Source organism: Triticum urartu, chromosome 6, assembly GCF_003073215.2.
Source record: "Triticum urartu cultivar G1812 chromosome 6, Tu2.1, whole genome shotgun sequence".
Classification (NCBI taxonomy): Eukaryota; Viridiplantae; Streptophyta; class Magnoliopsida; order Poales; family Poaceae; genus Triticum; species Triticum urartu.
Window position 1 is genome coordinate 574,182,506 of NC_053027.1, and position 16,270 is coordinate 574,198,775.

At 49.3% G+C, this 16,270-nt stretch overlaps 1 protein-coding gene across 1 annotated transcript; it reads right to left on the minus strand.

Annotated features, from left to right (window-relative positions):
* Positions 1-6,182: 6,182 nt before the first annotated feature.
* On the minus strand, positions 6,183-7,163 carry LOC125515648. The gene has a single exon (XM_048681162.1). The coding sequence runs from the start codon at positions 7,146-7,148 to the stop codon at positions 6,726-6,728; it is 423 nt and encodes a 140-aa protein (XP_048537119.1). The 5' UTR covers positions 7,149-7,163; the 3' UTR covers positions 6,183-6,725.
* Between the last annotated feature and the right edge of the window lie 9,107 nt (positions 7,164-16,270).

Sequence of the window (16,270 nt, forward strand, 5' to 3'; positions counted from 1 at the left end):
ATCATCATTGCAAGTTCAAGCTCAATGGTCAACAGAATTGCCACTGAACAAGAGCGAGCTGTTGGTCAATCAATATGGAGAACAAGCCGCCGGTAGATGCCACCGGGGTAGAAATCGTCTGACTTCTAATGGTACCAATCCGTCTCTATTTCCAATTGCTCTGCCTTTTTTGTAACTATATATGCCTGTTTGTTGGTGTCAGTTCTGCTACTTAATTTCTTTCTACTGTTGAATTCAGTGAAGACTATGAAATCTCTTCTTTACCATGATTCATCGAGCGTCCGTTGTTTTTTCCTACCCGCGTTTTATAATCAGAGCGAATTCATTAGGCTCTCTTGCATATTCCTATACCATGAAAAAAGAAAAGACGCAATGTGTAGTGAGGCTTATTGATCCTGAATATCAATCACATCAGCAGTTCACCATGTGAATGTACTTAACAACTGATTTCACATAGTAGCCCACGGCAGGTGTAAACCCGCTGTGGACCGAACCGTCAGGTCTGGTTCCTTCAGAATCGAGACCATATCCATCTGAACACAAATTCAAGCTTAGTTTTCAAACCATAGCTCACAAATGAGGTGATCTTGTAACTCAGAATTTCAGATACAGGATATTAGGCCAAGAATCTGATAAATGCAGAACATACAACATCACACCATGCATCACTCTCAAAGCACAAAACTAACATCACACCTTAGTAATTAAGCACAAAACAGAGTATGTGTATGGAAGTATGGTAAGCATGGTCTACCTTTATTGTTGTTGCTTGAGAGAGAGGAGCGTCTTGAAGATGCCCACTAGAACACCAACCACGGTCAAGACAGTGGCAATGGCTTTGAAGTTGTTGTAGACGAACTTGTGCACCTTGATCCACACCAACCTCTTGGCTTTATAGTTCTCAATGTGTGTCAAGATGCGGACATAGGAGTCGCCGACAGACAAGTGCTTGGTAAGGCTCCTGAAGAACTCGAGCATCTCCTTGTTTGTGAGTTCTCCTTGCACAATATGCTTCGCTCGTAGCTCGTGCACATCCTCCTCCCGGTCCATGAGCATCGAAAGGAGGGCGATGTACGAGGGACATGTCTTCAACATCATGTTGATCCCCTGAGGTCATGCATACCTCGAAGGCCGCCATGTTTACAAGCCAACATGCACTTGTACTGCTTAGCACCAGTGGCGTCAGAAAAAGCTCACCAAAAAGGGGTCCTTTCCTGATGCCGATTTCTGAGAACCTTCCTGTCTCGATTGCTTTCAGCTTGATGCCAATTTCTGCAAGCTCAATGGCACTTGTAGATGTTGACGTTGTTTTTTTTCTTGGCTGACGGTATATGTGTTTCTATATGTCCAAGGCTAGGCTCAGAAGTCGTTCGGGCTTTCGAACGACACAACATTGAAAATGCCTGATTAATGCGAGCTATCTTGCTAGCTATTTTGCTTTGCTTGCTGACTTCGATGTTTGTTTTGTAGAATTGGAGGAGACCAAGGAGATGAGGCGGCTTGCAGTACTCTTCATCCAAGTTTGAAAGGATTTCTTCTGGTCCGGTATGAAACCCACTGTTTGTGAGAGCATCTCCTACCCTTGAAACTGTCCTCTTCACTAACACGGACACCGACGCGGACCTAAAGTTGAGTAGGGTTTCCACAACCAGCCAGGGGAGCTGGTTCTCCAGCAGCATTACATCATTATAGATATGTTGTATGTTGGAGTGAAAAACACATACCAACTCTGGACATGGGAGCAGCTGATCCCTATGAACAATAAGTATAATAAACTCCAGCAAGAAACAGGCATCATAGAACATCATAGCCGCAAGGTCAGCATCGCTGATACCTGCCACCGCGTCGTGAGCATAGAGGCGGCGGGCCTCATGCGTGACCAAGATGACAGACCCATAAATCTCCTCAAGTGAGTGGCCCGAATTGCTGATGAAGTGGTAGGCAGCCACATGCTTTACCTTTTCCATATGCCGGAGGTGGGGTGCGCCGTGGTGGTAAGGGCCGATGGCCACGACCCTCGGCACGATGTATTTTCTCTCTACGCGTAGGCTTGCAGGGAACCTATGCATCATCTCTTGTCTCTTGTTGAAATCGACCTTGAACTCGTCTGCCGCTTTCCTCAAGTACTCCTTCTCAACCAGAGCCCGAGCCGGAGCCGGTACAGCTGCTTTTGCAAAGTCCATGCCCTCACTAACTTGCTTGGGGCTGCAAATATCAGTGATCTCAGTGGAGAAAGCAGCCTTAAACTCTTGAGCCGCTCTCTTCAAGTAGTCCTCCTCAACTGGAGCCACTACTTCTTCCACATCCTCAACCGCTGAATCTGCCGGCACGTCGACGTCGCAGCTGCGAGCAGCAGAGAGAGCTGCCATCTAACAACTGGACTTCGGCTGCCTACCAACTGGCAACTGCTGCTTCTCTGATGTTTGCTACTGATAGTTAGATAGTTAGAGTTGCGACATCGAAAGCCCGTAGAGAATAGTGTGGCTAGCGCTAGCACGGTTTCAAGACTGGAAAAATAAAACTAGATGCCGTCTCGACTGTCTTGTACTCTTGTGTAAATTCTGAGGCTTCTGATCAAGACATGGACGATTGAGCTGACTGAAACACATTACATATACAGTTATATACTAATGCAAATGGGATTAACTTTTCCACTACAAGACAGTGTATAATCTGAACCCGGTCAGCCATTCTTTAGCTAGTCCTCATCAACATGGTAATCCTCAGTTGTGTATCTGAAGACTAGTCCTATGATGTGGCCTGGCCGGCCGTGTCGCCATCACCTGTCGCCGGCAGTGGGGTAGCGACAGGGAGGAGGGATTTGGAAAACTACTTTGACTTATATGGAGAAGAGTATTAGCCCTATAAAAATTGACGGAGAAAGTGTTATGTGTAACAGTGCTAATTTTTAGTAGTATTAAAACAGAATACCTTTCCATATGTAGCTATGATCTCCAAAACGAGTAACAACTTTTACATGTCAGAGTTACCGTTACCTAGTAAGTATATGTATATTTTTACCTATGATATGCTTCTGGGCAGTTTCATCGTATATGTTTTGTAGCTCATGCATTGCTACTTTTTCATGAGCATGGATCTGCTACAATAGGATGAAGCAGAATATGAGGTTGTGTGATCGATGTAAATGTCACAGGCTCACAGCTTGGGCTTTTGAGCAATCTTGGAAGGTAAACCCGGAACATAAGAACTTGATTGATGTCTCTATAGTCTGAAACTCAATGCGACCATAATTAATTTCCTTCTGCCAAATTCCTTTCATTCCCATCTATAAAAAGTTTCTTTTTATGCATGTTCAGTGTTCAATTCAAGTATATATGCTTAACAAGGGATACCTAAATATTTTGACATTTTGGTGCAAAGTAGCTTAATTTGCCTCTCCTATTGTTTTCTTCAGAATTAGATGTTGAAAATTTTGTTGGAACTCTATTTGATTTTTGCTGCATTCTTAGTTGTTATTATTGATCAACAACGAAAGAGTTGATAAAATTCAAAGTTAGTTCTCAATTATGTATTCCCAGGTCGACGGTGGTCCAACCGCACCCTTCTTTAAAACAATAGAGTTTGGAGTTCCATGTGTTAGAAACTTCATACCATTTAAATGAAATATAGAAAAGAACAAGCTACGTTTATCTTTGACATTAAGCAACAGCCAATAAGAAGAAATCTTTAGCTACAACATTAAAATTAACCCAATCTTTAGGTACAACAGTTAAGGCTTCCCTATCTTTCGCTACAACATTTAAAACTAGACATTACATTTAAGACTTCCCTATCTTTAGCTACAACATCTAAGACTAGATGATAAAGTCACTAGCTATGTTTGGCAATGAAAAAAATACTCCCTCCGTTTCTAAATATAGGTCTTTTTAGATATTTCAATATGGACTACATACAGATGTATATAGACATAGTTTAGAGTGTAGATTCACTCATTTTGCTCCATATGTAGTTCATATTGGAATCTCTAAAAAGGCTTATATTTAGGAACGGAGGGAGTACAAGAATTTGGATAACCCATTCAATTAATGGTTGTTACTGATGAGTAATTACAATACTAGTTGCAGTTCTGCTATATATATGGACCTGGGAAAGTAATGGATACATATCAAAACCCAGTGAATTGCTCACACAATGGGGAAGCACATCAAGCACAATGCGCAACTTTTTGTTTTGCTTTCCATGGTTCTTCTAAGTTGCCTGGTTTCTTCAGTCGTACAAGGTAATGAACAATTGTAAATAATTATTTCATGAAATTTCAGTGTTCATCCTTATGTTTAAAGTTTGTTTCGTCAACCTTGAGTACTCGCCCCTTGGAAAGATCTGGAGTGGGTTTCTACATAGGAATTATCTACATGTCATATGCAAAATGAAATTACCTTCATGTTGAGATGATATAAATTTATTTGATTTTCACTTCAGGCCATAGCATTAACGACAAGGGGAGCAGCACAATGGCTATACGGCCTAACGATGACCCTGACTGTGTGAGAGAGACGAAAAGTTGAAGTGGCCGCGGAAACGACAATACTGCTGCAACTATTTTGCATATACTGGTCCATGCTACAATGACTATACTGTCTGCAAAGCCCATTGCCCGCGATTCAACACAATTCCCATGAATAGTTTTCATGTAATAAGGAAGAGACGATATGAAATAAGTTTTCCTATCAATATTTACTTTTCTAGTTGCTAAAGTGAATAAGGATATGGTTTCCTAAATTATTATGGTGCTTGTACTTATCCCTATCAACTGTTTTATCAAGAAATACATTTTTTATGCAATGGAGACACACCGCTGGCACTACAGTGCAGCGTAACAAAGGGTGGCTAGGATGTGGTCCATGGACCACCCTAGAAATTTTTCACTGGCTTACTTGGGTGTACTTGAGCCAAGAAAGCCCAGAATAGGATTTTTTTTGCACGATAAATATTAAATTTATCTGCGTTAGCACAGATAAAGATGTGATTTATAAATTATTATTGTTCTTACACTTATCTATATGGACTATGTTTTTGAAGAAATACTTTTTTTGTGCAATGGAGACATACCGCTAGCACTTCAGTGCATTAGAATAACGAGGGGTGGCTAGGATGGTGGTCCATGGACCATCCTAGGATTTTTCCATTGGCTCACTTGTGTGCACTGGTGCGCTTCCCAAAAAAGTGAAAGCACAAATGCGCTTGCTGGTTTTTGTTTTTCTCCTGTTTTTTTATTTTTATTTTTGTTGTTTTCGGTTCTTATTATTTCCTAGTTTTGGGTTTTCGTCGAATTTCAGTTTTTTGTGCTTGTTTTTTATTTCTGGTTTTCCCAGGAAAAAAGTTCATCCAAACCTATTAAGATGGAATCTAGTTTCGAATATCTCGATGCCAGAAACCCAATGGTGGAAACAATTCGTGATTTGGATGGATAGTTTGAGAGATAAAACATTTTTTTAAAAAATGAATCTTTAAAAAAATGAAAAACTCTTAGTTGTGACAAGTGCTACTTGTCACCACAGTCACAGAGAAGGTGGGAGTGATATTTGAAAGGGCAACGAGGTTTCTTCAATAGCAACACCTTCAGCAAGGGAGTGACACTCAAGTGTCGTCATCACCAGATCCAACCACCAAAGGCTAGAATCAAGGTTTTCACCCTGAAAAATAACTTTGAGCAAATTCGAGCAACGCCTTCAACAAGGTAATGACACAGAAATATCGCCATTGTCAAGTCTAACCAACTCGGGTTAGCCCTAAGTTTTCATTCCGGAGCTCGAGACCGAGAACTTTAGAAGCGCCAACAAATCCAAGGCAATCATGTGTTATCACCACCACTTTTTCAACATTCCAATAGCTACAAGCGTTGGTATAAAAGTCCCATCGCCGCCGCTGCACAACCATACTCTTTTGCGTTAAGTTGTTGTCATAGATTGCATTTCATGGCTGAAGGCAAACTGGCCGGAGTGAGTGCCTCCAAAACTCACAAAGGAGCCTACTGACTTGCAATGGTTTGAAGATGTGACATGCCAGCATCCATCAACTGCTTCAGAGATGAATGTTTTGATCAACTACTTTCCTAATATCTTTTCCGGAATCCACCTCCCATATGAAGCCAAGTTTTGATGCCAAGTAGTCTGTCCTCATGATGTTCTCTCTCTCAGACTGCTGTTCTAGTTCATCACCAGTAAAGAACATAAGCAGCGGGCAGCCGCCAATTATTAAGCACTCAAGTGCTCCTGGAAGACAAGATAATGTTTTCAGAGTTGACACATTCTCGAGCTCCAGTTTAGTGCAATGCCTAAGAGCATCTCCAGCTGTTGCGCCCCAGGGATATTTTTTCGTCCGGCTGGGGCTGCGCCGGCGCAAGTTTTGGGCTTGGGGAGAAAATATTTCCATCCGTGTCTCCACCCCAAGCACTTCTGCACCTCGAAGAGGAGGACGCGTGGCGCGCAGCGAGGAAGCGGCCGGGCGCCACCGCTCCTCGAGCTCGCCCTGCGGCGGCTCCGGCACGCCCGGGCCGGCGCGTGACGAGCAGGGCGGCGACGGTGGTGCGCGGCGCGCGGTGAGCAGAGGGCGGCGGTGAGGAGGCAGAGGCCGGCACGCGGCGAGGAGCCGGCCGCGACCAGCGGCGGTGAGCAGGCAGATGCCGGTTGCCGGAGACGTGGACCAGTGCTCCTGTATGAACCGCTTCGTCGCCATCTTCGCCGTGCCGTTGCTCTCCTTCCACTTCACCTCCGTTTCCTGGCCACGGACACGCTGCAGAAGCTCCTCGTCCTGGCGCTGCTTGCCGTGTGCTCCCGTCGAGCAGCAGCGAGGCCGAGCTCCCACGGATCCGGACGGTTGTGCCCAGGCCTCGCCCGGCCGGAGAGGCGGCGAGCTCGGGTGGCGCGGTGGAGCAGCAGCGCGGGCGAGCTCCCGCGGGATCCGGCCGGAGAGGCGGCGAGCTCGGGTGGAGCCCAGGCCGCACCCGTCGAGCAGCAGCGCGGGCGAGCTCCCGCGAGGTCCGGCCGGAGAGGCGGCTCGGGTGGCGCGGTGGAGCCCAGGCGCCCGCTCGCCGGCCGCGCTCGCCCGTCTGGAGCTGGCGCAAGCCGCGACGGCGGATGAGCGAGGAAGGGCTGGTGGAGCGGTGGAGGAGAAGGGGCGGTGGGCATGCGGGAGAGAGGAGATTTTTCTATGCACTGCATATGGTGGGTCTAGCCAGAAAAAGAAAGGAGAGAGAGAGATTAGAGGCTGGCGCTCCCATCTGCTCCCCGATTCCCTCGGTTTCCCTTGCGTGCGCCGGCCGTAGTTTTTGTTAAATCCGGCGAAAAAGGAGATTGTGGGAGTGCGACTGGAACGCTTTTTTAACGCCGGTGTTAAAAAAAGGCTTCTGAGGGCCGTTCCTGGGGCGCGGCTGGAAATGCTCTAAAGAGCTCGGTATTGAGTGGTAGGCTTTCTAATGCGCTGCAGTTCACAAGCTTAAAAGATCGCAAATTTTCAAAATACGAACCCTCAAGTAGCCAACTTGGATACGCGGCACAGTTGTAACCCTCAATTTCCAGGCACTGAAGTTGAGGCGGCAACCTTCAATAATCTCCAACTGTAAACTATCCTGGACACTCGAGTCATTATTCAAATTCCAGACAAGGCACAGGGTTCCATGGTTACTTTTCTGATATACTCCCTCCGTTTCATAATGTAGCGTATATAGATTTTCTACAAAGCCAAACTTTATAAACTTTGACCAAGTTTATAGAGAAAACTATTTATATCTACAATACCAAATGTATATAATATAAAAGTATGTCTTGTGATGTATCTAAGCACATGTATTTGGTATTCTAGATGTATATGATTCCCTCTACAAACTTGGTTAAAGTTTATAAAGTTTGACTTTTAGAAAAATCTATATGCGCTACATTGTGGAACGGAGGGAGTAGCTTAGAGTCTAGGGCCTCATTCTTTCCACTGACATTCTCCAGATTTCTGACACTTAAACTGCCACCAAGCTCTTTCATGTCACGGAGTAGTTGCAACTCAGACCCCTTCTGTTTTTGCACACAAAATTGTTTAAGATGTTGGAGCAAAGTTAGCTTGCCTATATAACGGATTTGATGCAGAGCTACTTCATACATCCTGTATGACAGATCGCGGTACCCTTCAAGGTGCCGTAGCTTGCTTAAATTACAGAGTTTGTCAGGCAAGCTCTTAACTTTATGCTTTAACTGAAGTAACTGTAGCTGATAAAGACCACATAATGATCCAGGCAATTCGGCAATAGAAGTTTGACGAAGTTCAAATATCGAAGGTGCTTCAGCACACCTACAGATTCAGGTAGCTTGCTACTACTGTAAAAGCACAAATGGAGCACACGTAGCTTCTTCAAATATTGCAGAACCTGATGGAAAACATCACTTATATCATCTGTAAGTGGTTCAATGCAGATAAAGGATAAGGGTTGTACCGAAGTGGGGCTCGTAAACAAAAGGGTTGTTGGGAGTTGGGACGGGATGAGCTCACCATGTTGATGAGACTAGCTAAAGAATGGTTGAACGGATTCAGAATATACACTGTCTTGTAGTGGGAAGGGTAATCCCATTTGCAGTAGTATAGTGTCTTTCAGCTCAAACGTCCATGTCTTAGGAGGTCTCAGAGCTAGGGTACACAAGACAGGACAGTCAAGGCGGCATCTTGGCATCTAGTCTGTCACTTCGTCCGCCTGCAGTTTTGTCTTTCAAAATTGGAAACCACGCTACCTCTAGCCACACTATTCTCTACAGGTTTTTCTTTTCATCGGTGTCACACCTTTCTAGCTATCAATAGCAAACAGCAGTTGGTAGGTTGCTCTCGGAATTCGCCCACGGGATCGATCACATCAAATCACGATGAACACGCGTACACAAAACTGATAGCCGAGGGTACGTCTTGTACCCTTAAATTTCTCTTTATTCTTTTCTGCCTTTTCTTGCCACGGTTTTACAAAACTGACGTCAGCCTAAGTATAAATAGGAGCTACCCAAACAATCCTACTCCGACACGATTGCTAGACTCCTAGCCGTGCTAAACTTCAGCTAGTACTTGCACCATCACGGGCAAGTACTAATCCTATCTGGACTCAACTAGCCAAACTAACACTCCATGGCTTCCAAACGTACTGGACCTCATGTATACATCGACGACTTAATCAAGATTACCTAACAGTTGCTGCAATCCAGCTATCCACTCAGCTAAGCTAGATGGCAGATCCCTCTGGTGGTTGTGCCGGCGACATGCCGGCTGATCCAATGGTAGAGGCCGTGGAAGAAGTCAGTGGCTCCGGTTGAGCAGCACTTGAAGTGGAAGAAAGCAGCCGAGGAGTTGGATGCTCCCCCGGTAGCTTCCAGCAAATCCATACAAGTAGTTGGTCAGGAAATGAACAAATGAATAAGCCAACAACTTGCTTAAGAAAACATGTGATACACTGCAATAGGAACATTTTTAAGTGAGTTCCAAAAGTACTAATAAAATATGGTTAAGCGAAGCCATGACACCTTTGCAAGTGTTATCGCAGGTATTTACAGTAAATTAAGGACAATCAAAAGCAAGTTACACATACAATAACATGTGTATATAAGGGGTTCGGTAGTCGATCAATTATCCTTGCCAATCATGTGCTTACGATAAATTCAACGAACGAGGTTGAAATGGACCAGCTTCTAGCTGAACTAGCTACTTAGCTAGTGTGCGTGTGTGGCAGAGAGGAGAGATCAAGGGAGAACTGATGGGTGTCTCAGGCGCTGTTCAGTGGTGGGAGGAGTGGCAGCTGCGCATCCTCGTCATTGCTAGCCTGGTGATTCAGTACATCCCCTTCGTCGCTTCCGTCGAGCGTAAGCACCCCATCAGATCCTGGTTTAGACCCATCATCTGGCTGGCATACCTTGGTAGTGATGCCATTGCAATCTATGGGCTCGCCACCCTCTTCAACCGCCATAGGAAGCCACAAAACGATGGAGATGAAGGAACTATGGGCTCGGCACATAGCATCCTGGAGGTATTGTGGGCGCCTATCCTCCTGATGCACCTCGGTGGACAGGACGGCATAACCGCCTACAACATCGAGGACAACGAGCTATGGCCTCGGCACATACTCACCTCGGTCTCTCAGGTCACCGTGGCCATCTATGTGTTCTGCAAATCATGGCCAAGCAACGACTGGACGCTGCTGAGCGCGGCGATGTGTCCCTTCATCCCTGGTATCCTCAAATGCTTTGAGAAGCCATGGGCTCTCAATAGAGCTAGCATTAACAGCTTGGTGAGCTCCGGTGAGCCTATTCGGAGGTCAATACACACACATAAGCCCATGATTGATCCTCTTGAAGATTTCATTGACAAGGCAACAAGTCCTATCGAGGCAAATGAGTATCTTTTAACATCTGCCACACCGGTGGACTTTACTCCTTATAAGCTATTTGTGGACCTTGCATCTCCGTCTGTTGAAGATCGGATTAGGGTGCTACTCTCCTTCTCAACACTTGATGGCAACCATGCGTATTGTAAGCTGCAGCATTGGCTCTCCAACACCTTCCTACTCCTCTACACCAAAAAGAAGGTGTTTCCCGTGGCTTCTCTCGGACAAGTTTTTTCCTTATTCGCTTCCCGAAATTACTTCGAACTTAGGGCGCAGCTAGCAAATATTTCTTTTTATTTTCTCCGTTTATTAGCTTCCTACATTCCACCCATAGCCTTCTTCCACTACAGTAACCGAGGAGTTTATAGTCAAGACGATGTCAAGATTACATATACCTTGCTATACTGTACTGCTGCATTGGAGGTTCTAGCCCCGGTCCTAACGAACATCACAAGGGACACAGAAGAATTCTGTCAAAGGTCATCAGATATGGTATCAACAGATGGGGAGCCTCGATATCATGATATGGTTTCCCAATACAACATTGTAGGACTCCTTGTCCGCAACAGGAAACATTCCAAGATGATGAGGGTCGTCGGAGTTTTGGGATGCGCCGACTTCCTTCAGCAACATTGGCACATGAAGTCTTGCTCCTCATCCTTCAGAATTACAAAGTTAGTGCTCAAGTATGTGAAAGGTGGGTGGGAGAACCACATAAGAGATGTTTCCGGTTACAGGAAGTTCAATGGTAACAGGGGCCAGTTTACTCTTGGGCATGGAGGGTGCTACGAGGAATTGGGATGGAGCTTGGAGGGTGCATTCGACGAGAGTGTTCTTCTCTGGCATCTCGCCACGGATTTCTGCTACTACGACACGGTTGTATCTCGTTCTCACCACGGACTGCTGTGCACGCAAGATTCGTGTCCTCATGCTTATGCATGCCCTGCTTGGTGCAAAAGATCCAGTCATCACAAGAGGGCCATCCAGTGCAGAGAAATGTCCAACTACATGATGTATCTACTGTTTGTGAATCCTGAGATGCTAATTGCAGGCACCAGAAGAAACCTTTTCGCGACCACCTACGATGAATTGAAGGACATCGTCGAGGAAAGAGAGAAAATAGATGGCATCAGCGTCGAAGGAGACGAGGAAATAGGGCTTACACACATGATAGTTGCTGCAGTGCATGGTGGACGATCTCCACCTCCGGGTTGTACCCAGCAGCAACAGGGAGGAATTGTCCGTGACGCTTGGAGTATTGCCAAAGTGTTGTCCAATCTGCCTGAAGAGAAGATGTGGGATGTGATCGAAGGCGTTTGGGTGGAGATGTTGTGCTTCTCTGCCGCTAGATGCAGAGGATACCTCCACGCCAAGGGTTTGGCCACAGGTGTGGAGTACCTCACCTATGTCTGGCTCCTATTGTACTACATGGGGATGGAGACTTTGGCAGCCAAACTGCAGAGGGCGGATCATCATTATCACCACAACGGAGGAGAGCATGGGATGGCCCTTCAACTTCTCATGTCAGCACTGCCCAAGAGGAAGCAGGTGGTCCATCAAGATCAGATGGTGGCGCCGAAGGTCAATCTGCCGGTTACCATGACAGTGATGACATAGTGGAAGAAATGGTTTGATTCACTATGATGTTTCTGGAAGCCGATCCGACTCTGCGTTGCATTGCTCTCTTTGCTTTCGTATGTGTGCTAATACTGTTTTTTGTTGATTAATGGCACTATGCGTGTTTTGTCGGTGTCGTTTCTGCTATGTAATCCCTTTCTGTTGTTGAATTCAAATAAAGAGTGCGCAATGTCTGCTGTAACATTGAGGCAGAGTTTTCAGTTCTGTACCATATGTTTTTTTTTTGAAACGCGGTCCCTTAGAACCCGATTCATTAAATAAGCTCGAAGAGAATTGACCGGTTAATAAACGGAAAACCGGGCGAAAACCGTCACAACTGGCCTGCAGAAACAAGGCACACAGGGCGACCTGACAACCCACACAAGAACGCACACACGCTGCCGAGGGGAAGCGTCAAGGCTTGCGCCGGCCGATGCCAAACAGTCAACCACACGCGCCGGCGACCAGGCAGCTCCGACTCTGTCGACGAGCATTGCAGGAGAAAAGCGTTGGGTTTGCGCCGAGCCAGCGCCAGAGCGGTGACTCCTCGAACACGCCGGAAGAGACCGACTACCAAGAACCATCAGCAAACCTGACTCCGCCCGAAGCCGCCATCGTTGCCATAAACAGAAAGCCGCGCAACATCCGCATTGCCAGACAGGCGCCCGCCGACGGAGCTATCGCGGCTGCCACCCGCGAAGGCCGCTGCCAGGAGGCACAGGGGCCCGCCGGTGCCGCAGCAGAAGCCCCCGACGGATCCATCGCGCGACGCGGAAAAAGGGGATCGAGCCTTCCCATCCCGAGATCTCGCGGCCTGGCGAGAGGAAAACGCCCCCGCCGCTGCCGTCCGCCGCCTGGGCTTAGTCCGGCGGCCTCCTCCGGTGACGGCGAGGAGAAGGAGGGGGGCGGGAAGGCGACCCGGCGGCGCGACCGAGTCTCCGCCCGTGCCGCCTCAGCCGAGACGACGCGGGGGCGTGTGATTTTTTTTTTCTGTACCATATGTAACACTTGCACTGGATGAGTTTCTGGGTATTCTGCTTTTGGTGCCTCCTTCTTTTTCTGTAGGCTGTACTGTGAATACTTCTGAAGCGTCATTCCTCTTACTGATTATGATAGCTAGTTTACAAAGGAGAGACCAGTTTTGTTCATTAAGTTCCCATCATAATTCATAGGTTACTCTCTTCAGTTCCTGCTATGTTTGTGTCTCACCAGCAATGTGGAAGATGTTTTCTTTTTCATGCTCATTTGAAAAAAGAGCAATCTGCGGTTACTAATGAATAGTTGGTGCGACTCCCCGGGCGACCGTGGAGGCCTCCGCCGCGCCGCGTCCGCCTGCGGCGGCGGCCCGGGCGGGCATCGGCGGCCGTTTCTGGGCCCTATTGGCTTCGGACGAGGAGGATGCCGACGGAGATGGCGATGACTCAGAGGGTTCGCCACCGTCGCCTATGCCTTCGGATTTGATATGCGAGTTCTTTCATGCAGGCTATGACGAAGATGAGGTGGCCACTACCGTAGACAAGGTTGTGCCGGTGGAGGATCCGGCGCGGGTCGGGCTTCTTCCAGACGAGAGGAAGGAATTGGTGCGCCGTGTCGTTCACCGGAGAACTGCGGCATCGGCGATCAGGCCGTGGAAGGGTCCTTTACCTAAGGTACGCCTTCCAAACCTCACGCTTTTCGATTTAATTCATCCGGATTCATGGACGGTGGTTAAGAAGAGAGATCGCCGGCTCAGAGCCGGATCGCTGTCGGCGGCGGCGGCTGTGGTGCCGTCGAGGTCGCCGATCGGGATCCCTCAGGCTCGCAGCGAGCGCTTGAATCAGCTGCTGGGCCGGTTTGGGCCGGATTCATCTTGCGTTGACGCTTTGTTTGTTGGGCCGGTGATGGCTGGGTATGAGGCCCAGGCCATACCGGGCGCCACATGCATAACCACGGACGCTGCATGCATGGACGTGATTGAATCCTCGTGCGCGTGTGTGGCTGCGTCTTCGCCTAGGGTTCGTCGGCGCGGGACGCCTGTTCTACCTCCGTGCGGTCCTGGCCGTGCCCGCCAGATACCTCCGCTGCGTGCGATGGCTGGCCAAGGAGCGGGTGGGCAGCCCGCGGCGAAGCCCCATGTGGGTACGAGCAGGGCCGGGACTGTCGTGCCGCCGCCGCCTGGGGGTGCTGGACGAGGGGCCCCCGGCGCAGACTTAGCGTAGCCGGTGCTGGACTGGCTGTTGCTGGCGCCGGGCGTGGTACTCCCGCCCCTACGCTGGCCTCGGGACGGGCGAGCGGCAACCAAGGGCCGCGGCCGCCCGTGCTTGCGGCTGACAGGCCGCCGGTGTTACCTGCGGGAAGAGGAGGACCCGCTGGTCCCCGACCTACGGGGCCAATACCTGTCAGGCCGCCGATGCTACCCGCGGGAAAAGGGGGCCCCACTGGACCGCGGCCTCCGGGACCAACGCCTTCGGTGGCTACCGCCATGGGTCGTGGCGGCGGGACTGGCCCGAGACCAATGGTGCCGGTCTCGGGTGGAGCTCCGCCTCGGGCTGCTCCGCCGCCGCACTATGTCGCGAGGCCGACTCAGAACCGGTCGGGGCCTTCGTAGACGAGGCAAAATTCGACAGTTCGAGAGTCTTTTGAGCCGCCCCGAGGTCAGTGGGGTGATGATGGTGTCGATGCGTATGGAGATGGAAAGCACCGTGGTTCCTCGTCTACTGGTGGAGGCCGAGGCTATGCTTGGCAGAGTGACGGGTCTGCTGAGAGACCGTTTCTAGGGCCTCCTGGTGGCTTTGTCGAGGGGGCATCCGGTCCGGATCACCGCCAGAGAGGTGGATACCGTGGACTTCGGGGTGGTGGCCGTGGGAGGTATCGTCGGCAGCCTCCGCCCCCGGCTGCTGTTGACCATGCGGCTACCGCTGTTGAGGCAGATAACGCTCAGTCCACTGATCTTACTAGTCAGGCGATGGAGGTGGTAACGGCCCTGGCGAATGTTGATGTTCCTGTGCCTGGGGCTGTGGGTGAGGTGTCTGATAGATCTGATTCAGAGAGGGCGTCCAAGTGGGCGCGCAAGAAGGAAAGGATGCTCTGTTACCGGTGTGGTGAGAAGGGCCATTTTATTGCAGAGTGCGTGGCAGAACTGTGTGACTCGTGTGGCAAGCCTGCACATGATTCGGGAGAATGCCCGTTAGTGCGTGACCAGGCTCCATCTCTGACTATGTATGGGCTTTACTGTGCGGAGCTTTTGTTCTTCAAGTCCCCGGCCGCGAGGGAGATTCCAGAGGAGACACAGTGCTTGACTACCGGGATTGTGAAAGCAACTCAGGGCGAGGTGACTAAGGCTCAGATTATCCGGAGGCTTCAGGAGTTGGCACCGGGTGACTTCCAGTGGGAGCTGGTCAGCCTCGAAGCTAATGTCTTTAAGGTGGATTTCCCTTCCGTGGAGGATTTGCAGAAACTGCTGAGCTTTGGCTTGTGTAGAGTTCCTGGTACTAAGTGTATTTTGGAGTTTCACGAGTGGACGAAGGTGGAGCCTAAAGGAAAGCCGCTTACGCAGGTCTGGTTGAGGTTTTCTGGGGCCCCATCTAAGCCTTTGCAGGATGTTCGAGTTGTGGCCAGTATGGGTATCATGGTTGGGAAGACGGAGAGAGTGGATATGGCTTTCGCTCGGGCTCATGGAGTGGCTCGGATTTTGGTGAGTGTTCTGAATGTTGACTTCGTGCCTGATGTGGTTCACTGGACATATAGGGGAGAGGTGTTCCCGCTCGACACAGAGTTTGAGGACGTTGAGATGTTTGCTGAGGAGGTTAATGGGGATGATGTTGATATGCACGAGAGTGACGGCGGTGCAGGAGCCAAGGGGGCGCCGGCCGAGTCCGCTCGAGAGGGGTCGACTGGGTCCCGCCCAGATGCTCAGTTGCCTGGGGAGGGGACCGGGGTTGAGCCGGCACCGTCACCTTCGGTGCCTACGACGTCGTTGCGTTTTGGGTCCTTTGCGCCTGCTTCTGCGCCTCCCAGACTGTGGAGTGATAGGGTGGAGACTGATGATGCGTTTGAGCACACGCTTCCTTTGCTGGACTTTGAGGGGACTGCAGTTCGGGAAGTAGAGCCGGAGGTCACTCCTATTTCCCTTGCTTCACCGGTTGACGTGGTTCCGGTGATGTCTTCTGCGTTCGAGGTGGGCCTTGGGGGAGGGGGGGTCAGGGCAGGCGGCCTTGACCTCTCCCCTTCCTATACCGACGCCGGTGATGCCGGTCTCGTCGGGGCCAGCCAGCGCTGGGAGTGGGAGCCCGAGGCAGGTGGCTTCGGCTC

Excerpts from the sequence above, each read along its gene's own strand:
- LOC125515648 (XM_048681162.1), bottom strand. The coding sequence starts at position 7,148 with ATGCCCACCGCCCCTTCTCCTCCACCGCTCCACCAGCCCTTCCTCGCT.